The sequence below is a fragment of the Bison bison genome, unplaced genomic scaffold (assembly GCF_000754665.1).
Source record: "Bison bison bison isolate TAMUID 2011002044 unplaced genomic scaffold, Bison_UMD1.0 scf7180017864297, whole genome shotgun sequence".
In the NCBI taxonomy this organism is placed as follows: domain Eukaryota; kingdom Metazoa; phylum Chordata; class Mammalia; order Artiodactyla; family Bovidae; genus Bison; species Bison bison.
Window position 1 is genome coordinate 2,570,711 of NW_011494869.1, and position 17,535 is coordinate 2,588,245.

The window sequence follows — 17,535 nt, forward strand, 5'->3', positions numbered from 1 at the left end:
CACTTTGCCTCTCGCTCGCTGAATTAATTCCCTCTGACTTGAGACATAAAGAATCTGAGCTTCATTAAGTCCTGAGTGGAGTCCTGTGGTTTCAACATGTCCAAAATGGAACCCTCCAATTTTCTTCAACCCTGTTTCTCTCCTGTCTTCCCAACTCAGTAAATGATTCCTCCATCCACTCATCTTTTAAGTTCTTCCTCCAAACTGCAACCTACATCTGTCTACTTGTCACCATCAACTCAGCCACCATCACTCCTTACCTGGAATGCTTCAGTAGCTTCCTAACTCATCTCTTGACACTGTTCTTGGGCCCACGGAGTCCATCTTCCTCACAGAAGTCTGAGCAATCTTTTTTTTTTTTTTTAACAGGTAAGTCAGAGCAAATCAGAAGTCACTCTCCTGGCTCAAAACATGTCAAAGTTTCCCCGCTGCTCTTTGAAAATGACTCTTCACCATGAAGATCCTCTACCAGCTCCTGCTCCATTTCTCAGCCTCATCTCATCCCCACCTCACTAGCCTCACAGTGACCTTCTTGTCCAGCCCTCTGCATAACGCAGGCTTTTTCTCTTTCTGGAACGTTCTCTCAGCTGTTCCCAAGGCTGCCTCCTTCTCTTCCAGAACTCAAGTGTCCCCTTCCCAGATCTAGATAAAGAAACCTGCTCCGTCAAAGTTTGTCTCGTCTTTTGATTGCCTGTTCTCCTTCTCCTTACACAGTAGAGTGGAAGTGCCCTAGGAGAGTTCACCGCTGGATCTCTCAAGCCCACTAAGCTAGACGCTCACACATATTTGTTGAAATAATTCATTAACAGACAGCAATTTTATGTTTTAAAATATCCTGATTTGACCAAAAAAGCTGTCAATTCTGTGTGGGTCATCATTAAAAAAAAGCTTTATAAGTCCTGCTGCTGCTGCTAAGTCGCTTCAGTCTTGTCTGACTCTGTGCGACCCCATAGACGGCAGCCCACCAGGCTCCCCCGACCCTGGGATTCTGCAGACAAGAACACTGGAGTGGGTTGCCATTTCCTTCTCCAATGCCTGAAAGTGAAAAGTGAAGGTGAAGTCGCTCAGTCGTGTCCGACTCTTAGTGACCCCATAGACTGCAGCCCACCAGGCTCCTCTGTCCATGGGATTTTTCAGGCAAGAGTACTGCACTCTTATAAACGGATGCATTGGCCTCAAGTCCCCTAGAACGCAGTTGTAAGGACAGCAGGAGAGGGAGGAAGAGGACAACCGCTGGCTAGCTGAGTGGCTGAGGGAGAAAACAGATGGAAACAGTCTGGGAAAGCAAACCCAAGGTGCTAAGTTGAGGGCACAGTCCCCCTGGCCGCCATCTTGAGGGGTCACGGCGCAGATACCTCACGGTTGACGAGGCACGACGGGCGGGCAGTAGTCGCGTCCTCACTGTGTAAAGCTGCACCGCGCTCTAGGCTCGCACCCAATCCGGGCTCACGCGCGCCCAGAGCCCGGGCCGCGCTTACCTGCTCCCCCTTCCGGCGCGGGTCATCAGGTGAATGCTCTCCCGGGCCGCAGCAGGATTAGTGCGCGTGCGCGCAGGTGAGCTTCCCGCCCCCAAGCTTGGCCACCTGCCGTCGAAACTTGTGGATTGTTGCCCTCGGGTCGCTCCGGGGCGGGGACGCGCAACCAAGCCATGGAACAGACGTCGGGGACTCGCGAGTCCCGGGCCCGGCCGAGAGAGCGCGACCCAGACCGGCATCCCCGCCCGGAACGAGACCGCCACCCCGAGAGACAGCGGGACAGAGCCGGGGACCGGCACAGGGAGAGAAACGGGGGCGGGCGGAGGGACGGGGACCGGGACAGGGAGAGGAACCGGCAACCTCGCCAGGACAGGCCCAGGGCCGGGGACCATCGCGGCGGCGAACAAAGAGTTTGGGAAAACTCCCGCCAGAGTCGGACGCGGGACGGACCCCGGCGGCCGACCTGGGACGCGGCCCCGCCCCCCTGGCCCGCGACGTTGGAAACCCCGGAGCCACCGCCCCTGCGGAAGGAGGGCCTCGGACGCCGAGGACCCGAAAGGTGAGGTGGGGCTGCGGGGGCCCTGGATCTCGGCCCTGAGGAAGCCTGGGTCTGAGGCCCGCCTGCGGTCCCGACTACTTGTCCTAGGAAGCGGGTTTAGAGAAAGTGCCATTCTTCCCGTTTGAGCTTTTAGAGGTGAGGAAATGGCAACCCACTCCAGTGTTCTTGCCTGGAGAATCCCAGGGACGGGGGAGCCTCGTGGGCTGCCGTCTATGGGCTCGCACAGAGTCAGACATGACTGAAGCGACTTAGCAGCAAGGAGGGAAGGAAGACTTGACAGTGCCCACCACCACACCCTCTCCCCTCCCCCGCACACACACTTCTTGACCTGAACCCGGTTAACAAAGCAGAGACCCACTACCCTTTTCCACTCCCCGCCGCCCCACTCCCCGTTGAAAGTGGAAGGGCCGGGGTTCCAGGTAAAGAAGAAAGGACTGCAGGACCAGAAGGGGAAGGAGTAGGAAGGAGATTAAGTGGGTGGGGTTAATTTTGAGGCTCCTCCCTGATACAACCCCCACCCCCCACCACACACACACACACGGTCACAGGACTGCCCCCTTGAGGCTTCAGACCCTTGTCCTGTTTTCCAAAACCAGGCCTCCCCGTTCCCTGGAGGTCCAGGCCTAATAAAGTCAGTCCAGTGAAAAGTTAATACCTTAATGTGTAACCCTTTCCAGGGCTATACGCATTTCAAAACCAGACAGCTGGGAGAAGCTAGACTTTTAGCCAAAGAACTGAATGAACCTAAAACTCTGCACAGAAGAGCAGAGATTTCCCGCATCTTTGTCAGTGAGGTCCTTCTGGGCAGCTTCATTCAAATCCCATGATTGTCTCAGACCTCACCTTCCTGAATGAACAAATTTTGCCATCCCTATCTTTAGAACAGAGTTCCCACAAGGCCTGTGGAGTGACAGCATCATGATGTTTTAGAAGACTTGGTAAGCTGGGAGAGAGGGTTAGGATGGAAGGAAGGAAGGAAAGGCAGTATTCCCAGGCCCCACTCTTTCTCTAGGGAAGTGGTCCTTTTCCCATTGCATGTTCTAACTCCACAAATATTACTGAAAGCCCAGATTAGATGCCAGGAGACAGGCAGGTACTAGAGTGATGATTACCTACTGTTTTTTGCCCTCATCCCTAGGAGGAGTCCAGGCTCCTGTCTGCTATGGGACTTGGAGGCTTTAGCCCAGTCTCTCTCCCAGTTGTGTCCACAAAGCGGGAAAGCTACTATCCTGAGTTTATGTTAAATTATCTAGAACTAATTAGCCAAGGTGTAACAAAGGATGTGCCCTGTTACAGTCACAGGCACTGGTCATTGTTTCCCTACCTAAAGCCAAACTGCGCTGCAACTGCCTGACCTAGGAGACGGAGAAGGCAATGGCACCCCACTCCAGTGCTCTTGCCTGGAAAATCCCATGGGCGGAGGAGCCTGGTGGGCTGCAGTCCATGGGGTCACTAAGAATCGGACAGGACTGAGCGACTTCACTTTCACTTTTCACTGTCATGCATTGGAGAAGGAAATGGCAACCCACTCCAGTGTTCTTGCCTGGAGAATCCCAGGGACAGTGGAGCCTAGTGGGCTGCCGTCCGTGGGGTCACACAGAGTCGGACACGACTGACGCAACTTAGCAGCAGCAGCAGCAGCAGCAGACCTAGGAGAAGCCACAACTTCTTTTTTTAATTTCCTTTTAAAATGGTGTCCTGGGCTCCCTGACCACCACAACCACCACTACCCCTACTAGCCCCAAAGCTAGTGAAGGGAATACTTTTGCTGCTTTTGTTCACAGATAGTTGGTGGTTTAAAATCAAAAGCCATTTATTTGACTCTGCTCCACATAACAAGCATGTATTTAATGGATGGGAGGCAGGGCCAGGAACTACAGAGGTCTACTCAGGATGTCCATAGGACAATGACAAGTAAATAGCCCAATTTGCAGCACATGTGAAATGTGCTGCTCCAGGAGAAACCGATTCAGAGAGAACTGAGCTGGAGCCCTGACTGGACTCTGGAATGTTTGCCGGAGGAGACAGACTCAAAGCTGAGTTCTGGAGAAGGAACTCCAGGCTGTCTCTCACGGTGACACGGTGATCTAGAGGCATGGGAATGCAGATCATCTTTTAGGGCAGGGAGAGGGGCAGTTCACTATGGCTGGGTCTGTAAAAGTGAGATTGTGAGTGGAGAGTGATGAACAAGGGCCCTCCGGCACTGTGCTTAAAGTTTGGACTTTATGGATTTGAACCCAAAAGGTACATGATGAGATCTGTGTTCTATAAGAATCCCTGGAGCCCAGGTAGTAGAATGCAGCCCCCACCATTCACCACAGAATCTTGGACAAAAGCCCAAGATGTGCTGGATAAAGTGATGGGGAAGGTTGGGAGTAGGGGATGAGGAGAAGGGGCAGAATAGAATATGCCAGGGCTGTCAGAAGAAGAGGGAGAGCTATGATGTACAAAGTTGTCTATACCACCAGAACCTAGAGAATTACTACTGATTCACCTCTTTTCAAAGTAACAAGGGAAGGAAGAGAATCCCAGCCTGGACATCAGTCTTTTGAATGCAAACTAGTATTGAAGAGAGCCTATCCTCAATGAACTGAAAAGCTCCCCCAAGTGGTTCCCAGCTACCTGTTCAATAGCCACCCTCCCCGTTTCCCCAGCAGGCCAACAAGCCAGCATGAGAGGTGGGGCTCAGAATTACTGGGATAAGTGATGTACTTAGCAGAATTGGGCCAAGTGTTTGAACACCCTTTGGAACCACTAAGCCAGAAAATTCTCTGGAGTATGAAAACTGTGGCAGATTTTCTGTTCTGTGCATTCTTTAACCTCTGGGCCCAGCATGAGGTGTCCAGAGTTCTAATACTGAACAAACTATTGAATTTGAAGCCTGCTAATGGCCATGTATGTGTTTGGTTATAGTGAACCCACTTCAGGGAGATACCCACTCTCGAACCCCCGGCCTGGACTACAGGAAGTGGTATATTACCAGTCAGAGGCTGAAGGGCTCCTGGAATGCCACAAGTGCAGATACCTGTGCACCGGGAGAGGTGAGCCATTTTGAAGGCAGACCATTTACTTACCTTTGGTGGTGGTCCTGGAAGGGGTCCAAGCTGGTGGGGCAAAAATTCAAGCAGACCTCCCTTTTGGTTTCCTAGCATTTTTGTTTTCATACCCGCATGAGGATCACATGTTTTAAAAAAACAAAAAACAGGTGGCCAGGTTTCCCATGTTTCTTCTTGGACATGCCTAGGGGTGATGAGGCAGCCATACCTGCAATGTTCAGGCTGCAGATGGACCTCCAGGCAGAGCCAGCTCTGAGATGCCAGCTGTCAGAGTGGGGCTCATCAGGCAAGGTGGTCAGAACTAGAGAGGGAAGATGACCTGGAGATGGCAGACAGGTTGAGCTCATGCCACAGGACAGGAGATCTGATGCCCAAACATGCCATCATGGCTTTTAAATGTTGTTGACTGAAACCCACAGTAAGAAATACACACACATCATGAACCAACTTCTATCCTGTTCTGTGTTATTAATAAACCAAAAAACACACTTAAGGGACTTCCCTGGTGGTCCACTGGCTAAGACTTCCACTCCCAGTACAAAGGACCTGGGTTCGAACCCTGGTCAGGGAACTAGATCCCATATGCTGCAACTAAGGGTTTGCATGCTGCAATAAAGACTGAAGATCCTGCGTGCCACAACTAAGACCCGGCACAGCCAAATAAATAAAGGTAAAATAAAATATTAAAAAAAAAAACATACTTCTTAGAATCCACAGTTTGAAGAACTGTGATTTTAAATAATATCATGTGTCAGCTCCAAATGTGGTTTTCCAGAGTTCCCATCCTAGCACCAGGCTTGGCCTTGCCAACAATGAAGAAAATCAGGTTTGTCAGGGTGAGTCCTTATGGCTCACATGATTTGGTGAGAAATTTACCTCAGCTGCCTATGATTAAGAGGGGAAAACTTCTCAGCCTGAGGGGGAGAAATCATGAAACTTACACCTGAAAGTGTCCCTTGGAATGATTACAGTGAGATACACTGTTATAGGATTACGTAGAACTCTTATTGAAGAGCTCTAGGTAATCTGGGTACAAGAATCCTTACTCTAGTTTACATATGTTGGCACACCCCATTGCTTTTAATTCTCTCAACAACTCCTGAGGCTCAGAGAGGTACAGTAAGTTATACAAAGTCACACAGCTGTGAAGTGGAAGAGCTGGAATTGAAACTTAGAGCCTAACGCTAAGGCCTGATATGGTTTATGTGCTTGACCTTCTTTACTTGATGATATAAATAGTAGGAACAAGCCAGAGGCTGTTTAACAGGTTTCTTTCTAGAGGTATTCTTCTTTGGTGATTGATTTACCAAGAGAGAGGAGAGGGCCGAGCTTGAGGCCCCTGATTTAGCTTTGATTGCTTCTGGTTATTTGGCTTTGGGCCTAGAGGTTGGGTTTCTGAGTCAAGATAGTGAAAGGATGGCTCAGCAGTCAGAAGCTAACAAATGAGAGCTTATAAAGATCTCTGGACACACAGAGACCCGTATATACACACAACATTGTATTGTTTTGAGAGCAGCAGTCATTGAACACCAGGAACTTGTCTCAGCAGGAAAGGCACACCTGAGTAAAGGTCCCCTGAAGAATTTCAGCCTTGTCTTAGATCTTCTGTGACTTCTTTTCCTTATCGGTGAAATCACGTCCTCCTCCCCCGGCAAACGGGCAAAGAGGGGAGGCAGCTGTGGCTCTGACTTCTTAGGGAGACCCTGCAGTTTGGGCTGAGTCACCCTTAGGAAGTTCAGTGGAACACTGACAAAAAGAGATAAGCCCTGAATTCACGGTTTGGGGCAAGACTCCTCAGCTACCAAAATCTTTAAAGGCTGAGGATAAAGATCAGATAATAAGCAAGTACAAATATTACATGTGCATATCAGATCACTAGGAATCCTGTGTGTATAGGTTGTGCTATGGGTTTATTATTTGGAGGGATGATGAGGAGTTACAGGTTCCCTGGGAAGGAGATACATCACCTGCTCTCCTCCTGGCTCCCTCCGATTTGCATTTGGGGCAGCTTCTCCTTTCCCTTTTTGTCCCTTTCCTCTTCCTTTAGACCTCTGTTGCTTAAATCATAATGGAAAATATCATAAGAGGGAAATTAGGCCAGTATAACAAGGAAAGTGGGTGTGTGTGTTTTTAAATGTAATGTTTGCATTCAGCTTGCAGCCTTACTTGCAAACCATCCTTTAAAATTTAATTTCTCTCTCCAAATGTTATAATCTCTATAGTCAATGGTGGTGTCTGTCATTCAGAGCCTAGAGGTTTAGTTCTGAGATGGCTTCTTACTGCCTATGGAATTGACTTGTGACCATGCTGAAAAGGTTCAGGGGGACAGTTGTGGAGATTTTGCTCCTCAACTTGCTTTCTCAGTACCCCATTACCCTTGCATTCTCAATATCCTTACCCAGTGCTTATGGGACTGAGCCTATGTCAAGATTTCAAACCATGGCTAACTCAAAGAGTGTTAACTCATTAACAGATCTGAAATATTCAGCCAGAATCAGAGGAATGAATGACCTGAAGTGCATAACTGCTGCTTAAGAGAGAGGTGCTGACTCAGTGAGCCAGATCCTTTAAGGGGCAAGTAAGGCCTAGAGAGGCTCTGGGCTTTTATTTTTAAAAACGTATTACCAGACATCTCCCCTATCCCTGGTCATTGTTTTCTGGTTCTATTTAAAGCTACAACAGGAATGAGTTTGTGGAGCCTCTCCAAACTCTAATAGGAAATACATAGCATATATCTGCTCCCATATAGCAACACACTGCGAAAAGCCTAAATATCCTTTACATCGCAATTATTTAAATTCATCATGGCATCCTATAATCCTTTAATAATATATTTATATTTGCTATGGTAGAAAAACTGTTCACACTATATTAAGTGAAAAAATGGGTTATATAATAGTAGAGAGAAGAGAACCCTATTCTTACTTAAAAACAAATAAACAGCAAAAATTATGCACATGTGGCAGGGAAGTCCAAAAGAAAAAAATGGTAACAGTGGCTTCTCCAGTTTTATTGATTGGACTTTAGATCATTTTTATATTTCTGTTTCATCTAGATTTTCTTTCTTTCTTTTTTTTACCATCCTTGTGTGTTACTTTTATAATTAAATAAAACGTAATGTCATTTGCATTTTGGAGGGGGAATGGCAGAGTGTAAACATAATACTTGAGAGTGCTTGGTTTCACTTAGCGAATGTGCAAGTGTAGCACACCTTCATGCTTAGACCACCTGGTGTTTGCTGTTCAGCTGACTCTTTGGGACCCCATGGACTATAGACCAGCAGGCTCCTCTGTCCATGGGATTTTCCAGGCAAGAATATTGGAGTGGGTTGCCACATCCTTCTCCAGGAGCTCTTCCCAACTTCCAGGGATCAAACTCATGTCTCCTGCACTGGCAGGCAGATTCTTTACCACTGAGCCACCAGGGAAACCCTAGACCAACTGGACCCAGGCCCAAAATCTGGTTCTGAAAAAGCCAGGGAGATGCAACAGCCTGATCCTATAGTCATCTGACCCATAGAACCATGCCAGCACATACAACTCCCAGCTTTGTATTATGAAGAGAAAAAGAAGCCATACACAAAAGAGCACATAACTGTATGATTCCATTTGCATGAAATTCGAGAAAGACAAACCTAGTTTCTAATGGCAGAGAGCAGATCAGTGGTGGCCTGAGGAGGAGGGCGAGGTACTGACCCCAAAGGGTTTTAGGGAACTTTCTGGAAGGATGAAAACAGTCTATATCTTGATTATGATTACATGGCATACACATTTGTCAGACTCTATCAAGCTGGGGGCTTAATGTGGGTCATTTTGTTGTATATAAGGTATATCACAATAAAACTGACTTTAAGGAAAGCAGCCAGGTTTGGTAGAAAAGCTGGAGCTCTTTGATTGTCCAGCCAAGGATCCTGAAAAAATCCAGCTCTGGGAAAGTATCACAGCCCAGATTTGCTCTTTGAAAGTGAAAGTGCTAGTGGCTCAGTCATGTCTGGCTCTTTGCGACGCCATGGACTGTAGCCCACCAGGCTCCTCTGTCCATGGGATTCTCCAGGCAAGAATACTGGAGTGGGTTGCCATGCCCTCCTCCAGGGCATCTTCCCAACTCAGGGATCAAAGCCAGGTCTCCTGAATTGCAGGCAGATTCTTTACCATCTGAGCTACTACTTCTTGAATTAAAGTCTAAGAACATTAAGTTATGTTTTACTGTTTAATTATATTTCAGTAATTAATTAACTTAATCTTTCCTATCTCTGGTACTTGTGAACCGCAATTAATATTTTGATGGATAACTTCCATGCTTTTTTCTGACTTAATTATAATTTTTAAGCACTATGTTATAATCTTTTTCAAATGTGGAGAAGTTTCCTCTTCCAAACTGAAAGAAAGTCTCTCAGTTGTGTCTGACTCTTTGCAACTCCATGGACTATACAGTCCATGGAATTCTCCAGGCCAGAATACTAGAGTGGGTAGCCTTTGCCTTCTCCAGGGGACCTTCCCAACCCAGGGATCAAACCCAGGTCTCCCACATTGCAGGTGGATTCTTTACCACCTGAGCCACAAGGGAAGCCCAGGAATACTGGAATGGGTAGCCTATCCCTTCTCCAGCAGATCTTCCTGACCCAGGAATCAAACTGGGGTCTCCTGCATTGCAGGTGGATTCTTCACCAGCTGAGCCACAAGGGAAGCAAGTTGAAGATGGCCACAAAACATCTAAAGAGGACATAACTATTTTTTCAGCCTTTGTGGCAGGGCAGGGCTACGGCAGAGAATCTTCTTGCCTTCCATAAACAACACCTTTCTTCCTGCTCCCTGGCCTGACTTCTCCCCTCATCGTCCTGCAGCCACTTGGACCGGCTGCTTTGCTGTTTTTAGGGTTACCCTTTTCAGTCCAAAGTACCTCTGACATAATTTCTGGAGGCCACGGCTCCCTGCTACCATTTAGTGCTAATCCTGCAGCTTTGGCTGCTCAGGCCTTCCAAGGGGCAGAAGAAGGAGCTGGCTCTGGCATGAACTGCCACGGGGAAGATGAGCCTTGAGGTGGAAGTCTTCAAGTGTAAAACAGCATCTCTCAAAATGGTAACACGCCCTTCTTTTGCAGCCTGCTGCCAAATGCTGGAGGTTCTCCTGAACTTGCTGATCCTGGCCTGCAGCTCTGTGTCTTACAGTTCCACGGGGGGCTTCACGGGCATCACCAGCCTGGGGGGAATTTACTACTACCAGTATGGAGGGGCTTACAGTGGTTTCAGTGGTGCTGACGGGGAGAAAGCGCAGCAGTTGGACATTCAGTTCTACCAGCTAAAGCTGCCCACGGTCACTGTGGCGATGGCCTGCAGCGGAGCCTTCATGGCCTTCTGCTGCCTCCTCCTCATCCTGGGCGTTCTGCGGGTGCCGTGGCACTGCCCCCCATTGCTGGTGATTGAAGGTGTGCTGCACATGCTTATTGCCGGGGCATACATCCCGGCCTTGTACTTCTATTTCCACAACCTCTCGGCTGCCTACGCCTCTCCCGTGTGCAAGGAGAGGGAGGCGCTGTACCAGAGCAAAGGATACAGTGGCTTCAGCTGCAGTTTCCATGGGGGAGACATTGGTGCTGGAATCTTTGCTGCCCTGGGCATTGGGGTCTTTGCAGTGGGGGCCGCGCTGGCCATCAGGGGTTACCAAAAGGTCAGAAAGCTGAAGGAGAAGCCTGCAGAAATGTTGGCGTTTTAGGCTTTTTAAAACATTCTGCCAAACTTGGGTGATGGAAGTTACTCTGAACTACCGTCTTCCGTGGAATGCTTTGTTGTAGAACTTGCCAGCCCTCAGGAGGTAAACAGTCCAGCTTTGGTTTGCTGGGCCGAATTCCAGGGTACTTGAAACAGCACCACCTGATGTAATAAACCCTGGTTCTGGAGCTCTCTGTTGGTGAGGGACTGACCAAAATGACTTTAAAAAACAAAGATGAAAATAAAACAATAAAAACACACCAAAACCAGAGCCTAGGAGCCACAAGGAAAAGGCATGTGCTGTGGCAAAATGCACTCTTGATTGAATAAAGGCAGATAACCAAGGGTACTTGAAGAACCTTATCCTCAATGTGCATGAAAAGCCACATAGACATGAAAAAACATTTCAGCCTTAAGTCCTCTAAACACAGCTGTCTCAAGCAGATTAGCCTCAAACTTTTTCCTCACTGAACTCTAGGTTCTTCACTTCCTTAATGCTCTGGGTGAGGGCGGGTGGGGATACTGGGGAGACCACTTCTGTGAGATTTAAGTTGGAGGAGACGTGGGCTGAAGAAAGAGGAATCAGATTATTTTACTGGGTTGCAAAAGAGGTTTTCTAACAAGCCCCCTTACAATGGCCTTGAAAGCTCAATACGTTTTTTGTACCTCTTGTAAATGTACCATTGTACAACAGATTCAACTCGACAACCAGAATTTAGGATCCATCCAGAATCAAAGAATGTAAAATCTTTCCCAGCAGAAGAATGCTACTTTTGGCCAGACAACCTCATGGGTTCTTACTGCATGTTAAATTAGGACTTATAGCCCATTATAATATATTCTTGGTACAAGTGAATATGTTCTTTGCTTTATGTGACACCAATAAAAATCCAAAGAAAAAATTTTGATTTGGAGGTGATGGTTCTCTTTACATTTATAATATTATTTCCTTACTTGGCACATTTAAAAGGTGAGTTCCATTTGGGTTTACAAAAGGAAATACATATATTTGCTTGTATATGATTAGAAAGCTTCTTGAAGAATATATAAGAAAGTATTAACAGTATTTGCTTTTGGAGAAGAGTTTTAATTTGATTAGCCACAAAAGCAGCCTCACCCAAAAAAGATGCTATTTTACAACAAAAATCTATTTGTTTCAGGTTTCATTTCCCTCTACAGCTTATCCCTAACTGCTGGCTCTAGTGGTGGTTGTGGTTTAATTACTAAATCCTGTCCAATTCATGGCTACTCCATGGACTGTAGCCCACCAGGCTCCTAGTAGGCCACCCTTTTCTTTTCTCCTGATGTCTGAATCTTTCTGCACTAACCGCATGCTTGGAGATACTTGAACCTGTTCATTGTTTTCAGCAAAGCCAGGTAGGCCAGTGCTCTGAGTAATACCCAGTGGCCATATTTCTTCATCATTGGACCCGGCAACAGACCGTTATTCCTCTTGCTTGTTGTAGTCAATGGAGTGATTGACAAGATCCAGATATAGTCCATTCCAGGCTGGCAGATATGTGCTCTGTGTATTATGACTTCTCTGTCCCAGAAGGAGAGGTTCAGGCTGCCCACATCTTGTATTAACACAGCATTCCTGCTTCCCTTCAGAGGGTGAGAGATTAATTGCATGCAGAAGGAAAACCAAGGCAGAGAAAGGTATGGTTAGGGGAGATAGCTACTCTCCATGAATTAGAATGATCTCTGGGTCAGTTCGCTGTAGGGAGAGAGAAGCCAGTAGTTTATGGTGCCTGGGGTAGGAGTATGCAGTTCTGGCCTGATGTTATTTTCAGATTTAAATTAGAGGAATGTAGCTTCTCAGCTCTCAGAGTCCTTAATTATTGCTACTTCTGTCCTGTGGACCTCCTTGGAATTTGTGTGGGCCCAGCAGGAGATAGAATCAGCAAGCCCAGTAGCTGTTGCCTAAGTACTGTAGACACACTGGTGTTTAGCTGCTCAGTTTATAAACACTGTGGTACCCCTTTGTGTATTAGAGGGTTTTTCTGATTTCTGGAATTCATGCTTTTCATAAGCTTGTCCCATTTCCTAAATTACTCTTACTAATCCTCTTTCATTTTATAAATGTTACTAGGTAGCATCACCGTCCACTTGCATAACATTTTACGATTTTCCAGGTATTTTCACATACTTGCTTTCATCTGAGCCTCACCCCAGCCCTGTGGGATAAGACAGACAAAAGAAGGCATTACCTTCATTTATTTGTCAGATGAAGTATCTGAGGCTTAGAGCCAATGAGGGGCACAGTCACAAGGCAGCAAAGAGCGGGGAAGTGAGCCTGCACTCCCACTCTAAGTTCTTATGCCTCCTCTTTGTTTTCATCCCTGACACCTGAGGGAACCACAGGAGACCTTCTCCCAGGAATATACCTCACGAGAGGCTGAGGTCCCCTTCAAGGAGAAGTGAAAGGTGACTCTGGACAAGACAACGTTTATCTCCATTCACCTGCTGGTGTCTCCTGCCTCGTGGCATTTGTGGGTTCCTTAAACTTGGAAGAACCCCCCAGGTGAACAGGCTAGGTATCCAGCAATAGGATCCTGGTTGAGTAGATTGGTCCACCCACAGGTGGGGTTGGAGGCCACGTCACAGGGCATGGGGACCCTGTCGGAGCTGATCTGAAAACATCTGTAGGAATGAGTGAAAAAAGCACGATGCAGAGCAGTGTGTGTGGTGTCCCAATGACACTCGCAGGGGAAGGTGGGGGGATGAAATTCAGACTTGAATATTTTTATTTGCATAAAGGAATGCTGGAAAGTTGTATTAGAAAACACTAAAAGTGGTTGGGGGTAGAAAACGGTGGACAGTGACATGGGTGAATTTTTTTTCAGTTTACAACCTTTTATGTCACTTCTATTATTTTAAAACCTTAAAATTTGAAATAATTATACATTCACGGAACACTGCTAATACAGCACAGTACTGCACTGCATGGCATGAACTCGGTTTATCCCAATGGTGACTGTAGTACAGTATCACAACCAGGAAACTGCTAATCTTCAGAGCTTTTGTTTAGGATTTGACCAGTTTTATATGCGCTCGAATCTGTGTGAGTGTAGGTCTCTGAGGTTTTATCGCACGTGCAGATTCGTGTGAGCACCACCACAGTCGGCTCCCCCACTCACAGTTCCACCCCTCCCGTCCCCCACCCCCACTCATCCCCATCCTCCGACAACCATGAATCTGTTCTCATTTTGAGACTGTTATGTAAATGGAATCATACAGTATGTAACCTTTAGAGTATGGCTTTTTCTTTTTTCCACTCATTATGAATCCCTTGAGATCCATCCGAGCTGTTCTGAGTATCAACTGCTCGTTCCTTTTCACCGCTGAGTAGAGTTTCCCTTTGGGAGGGCTGTACCAGCTTGTTTAACTGTTCGCCCATTGGAGGGCATTTGGGTTTGCTCTGACATCCATGTACATGTTTTTGTGTAGACCTAGGTTTTCATTTCTTTAGGATGAATGCTCAGGGGTACAGGTTGCAAAGTCACATGGTTAAGTGTATGTGTAGTTTGCCAAAACTTTTTCCACAGTGGCATTTTGATTTTTCAAACACAAGTGCTAAAACAAAATAAAAAACAGGGACTTCCCTGGAGGTCCAGTGGTTAAGACTCCGTGCTTCCACTGTAGGAGGCATGGATTTGATCTCTAGTCAGGAAAGTTCTACATGCCACATGGTGTAGCCAAAAAGAAAGCACCCACCCCCCCAAGATGAACCAAAAAACCCCCCAAAACCAAGGATGTTAATGTTGAATCTGTGTCCTCACAATCAGCTCACCAATGTTATTTCTCTTGTCTGACCTAGGGAGTTTTCCTGGGTGAGTGATCAGCGCTAAATCCCCCATCTCTCTCCTCCTAGGTGTGATACAGATAGTGGAGGTGATACTGAATGGGATGGTTCTCATGTGTATCGTGGCCTCCTACTTTGTCCTGGCCGGATTCAGCGCCAGCTTTGCCAGCGGCGGCGGCTTTGGGAACAACTATTACTCGCCATTTGAGGGCACCGAGCTGGAGCAGGTTCGGCAGCTGGACCAGCAGTACACAATCCTCCGGGCACCCCTGATATACGGCGGCGTGGCTGTTTCTCTGGGGCTCGGTGTCCTCACCTTGGGTGTTTTACTCCAAGGAGCCAAAAGTCTACACAAACTGCCGGGGAAGTGGCTCCTCCTGGAGGCTGCCTTCAGCCTCCTGGCGGCAGTGGGCTACTGCGTGGGCATCAGCATTTACCTCCACGCAGCCTTACAGATCAATGCCACAGACACTTGCAGGACAAGAGAGAGGGTCTATGCCCGCAAGGGTCTCACCTGGATGAACTGCCAGCTGGCAGGCACTGATGGAGCGGCTGCCACCTTTGCTTGTCTTCTGGTGGTGATGTATGGCGCCAGCGTGGTGCTGGCCCTGCGGAGCTACCGAGAACAGAAGCAGTACAAGGACAGCCAGGAACAGCAGAGAAATTACAATGATGCACCAGAATACGTGTGGTCTGGAGTACTCTGAGATCCACTGGAACCTAAAGTCAACCCATCTTGTTTCTCTCAAAAAGATGGGTCCATTAAAATCACACTTTACACGGATGTGGTTTTCACATATTTGATTTCATACATGCTCCCTCTGGAACCAATACAAAGCTAGATGATCGTCCCATTTTTCTATCCATGACTTTGTTGGCTGAGAGCGTGCAAAAAATACCTCTACCTTTACTACAAAGAGAAACATTAGGAAGTCTGCATATATGCTTATGGTTTGGCTTTCTTGCCAAATGGTAAGGTAATAATAATAGCTTAAATATTAGCCAGAGGAATTCTGAAAGATGAAAATAACACGTCAGGCAGTAGCAGGCAGTAGAAGTATCTTGCCTGTCTGAACTAAAGTCATTAAGAAAAACATGCCATTTCCCCCTGTATATGATCCCAGGGGAGTGATTTTAAAGCCTTTGTGTGGTTAGATTTCAAACGAGTAATTCCATTCTGACTCTCTCCCTAGAAGAAAAATCTCCTGCCCCCTAGATAAGATAGTGTGCCATGACCCCCAGAAGCCTTCCTCTATTAGAGATGGGGGGCTGGATCCCTGATACCTGAAGGCAAGTGCTTTTAGCATGCATGGTCCTCCTCAGGATTCCTGTGTTAGGGCTCAGAGAAGATGGTTTTTGCTACCTTTCCAGGTTAGTTTCTTTCTAAAGTTATTTGATTGGAATTCACTTTCCTGGAAGATTTTATCATTTCCTGAAATATGAGGCCTCCAAACAGTGAGAAATAATTCATAAACTTCTTAAAACATGTTATACAGCTGAATGCAAAGATAAAGCAGATGATTTTCCTGGAATATACAGGTATATTGGAGGCATCTTTATTTCTGCATCCCTTCCACTGCCCTACAGATTAGGCCTTCAAAGGTTAATTATCAGTTCTTCATGATCCTGAATTGTTTCCATAATGTAACAGTTCATTAACACAGAATCTCAAAAATAAAGTTCTTTTGATAACTTTAATCTAAAGTTTTATAGCTGTTCTTATACTGTACAACTAGTCTCAGATATTCAGTTCGTGTGGGATGCAACTAGAAATGTTATTATGTAGTTTTTTTTCTAGTTGCCATCTTTTTTCATAACTTATTTTCATGAGATTAAATAAATTCAAACCGAATTTTTAGTACATTTCTAAAAACAGAAAGTTTGACATAAATCTCAGACTGTCTATACAGTTCGAAATCAGCCAACATAAGCCTGTTTCAACATATGCCAAAATGACCATGAAAACAACTGTCAACATCATCTCCTCTGACATGGTTGGACATTTTTACTCCTGCATGTTTGCTAGCTCTTCTCCCTGGAATATACCATCTTTCCTCTCACCTCTTAAATCCGTCCTACTCTTAATTCTTATAAAACCTATCCCAGGCGAAGGATCAAAACTAAACCTCGTACAGAAATGGGGAGGGGGGAAAATCTAGATTATACTTTTACAAAAAGTAAAGCTTGGAGGAAAACAATCAACTACAAGTCCACATTGTGACCTTAAAATACAAACACCTATGCCACAGAATGAAGCTTCCGCTCCACCACCTTAGCCCAAGGCAATGGCTGGAGTCCCTGGCAGTTTTCACTGAGTGGTAAGACAGGTTTAACAGCAGCAAAAATCAAACAACCCACTTCCTACCCCAAGCACCCCCCACCCCCCACCAGAACTTCCGAACACACACTATTCTCACCTAGGATTTATCCCCTCAACTATGTCCTGAGTAGATCTTTGCCATGTCTGGGTCAGGGGCTTGGGAATATGAGGACTTTTGCCTCTGTGACCCCCATATGGTGCCCAGGCCCAGCTATACAGCATCAATTCAGCTCCTCTCATCACTACAGTAACACTCCACCACATTCAAAATGCCTTAGCCAAACTTGCCTTACTATCACTTGTCAGGTCAGTCGGTCAAGGTTTCTTACACTTCACAGATGAGACGAAGGCTCAGGAAGGCTCAAGTGGCTCACCCAATGGTTGACATTTCATTGTCACGACTGCTCAGTGCCAGGTCCAGTGCTGACCTAAGAAGTATTTGTTGGCATCATCTCATTTTAACTCAGCTGATGAGACTCTTATTTCCATTTAACATCGAGAAAAAAACTGTGCTTAGGGAGATGAACTTGCCTTAAGTTAAATCTTTTTTAAGTAGCAGAGGCAAAACTTAGACCCCATGGATTACACACTGAAATGTGTTCCGAGTGACTTG

General features: G+C 46.5%; 1 protein-coding gene across 2 annotated transcripts; it reads left to right on the forward strand.

Annotated features, from left to right (window-relative positions):
* The first annotated feature begins 1,174 nt into the window (after positions 1 to 1,174).
* On the forward strand, positions 1,175 to 16,300 carry MARVELD3 (MARVEL domain containing 3). 2 transcript variants are annotated; one of them, XM_010850916.1, is made up of 3 exons: positions 1,175 to 2,034; positions 4,948 to 5,075; positions 14,672 to 16,300. In XM_010850916.1, exons 1-3 carry the CDS (start codon positions 1,649 to 1,651, stop codon positions 15,307 to 15,309), a joined length of 1,152 nt encoding a protein of 383 aa, XP_010849218.1. In that variant the 5' UTR covers positions 1,175 to 1,648; the 3' UTR covers positions 15,310 to 16,300. The 2 variants fall into 2 exon arrangements, with proteins under 2 accessions (XP_010849218.1, XP_010849219.1); XM_010850917.1 differs by lacking the exon at positions 14,672 to 16,300 and adding an exon at positions 10,191 to 11,729.
* Positions 16,301 to 17,535: the final 1,235 nt, after the last annotated feature.

Excerpts from the sequence above, each read along its gene's own strand:
- MARVELD3 (XM_010850916.1), top strand. The coding sequence starts at position 1,649 with ATGGAACAGACGTCGGGGACTCGCGAGTCCCGGGCCCGGCCGAGAGAG. Across the intron at positions 2,035-4,947 it reads GGACGCCGAGGACCCGAAAG|TGAACCCACTTCAGGGAGAT; the intron begins GTGAGGTGGGGC and ends GTTTGGTTATAG. Across the intron at positions 5,076-14,671 it reads ATACCTGTGCACCGGGAGAG|GTGTGATACAGATAGTGGAG; the intron begins GTGAGCCATTTT and ends CTCTCCTCCTAG.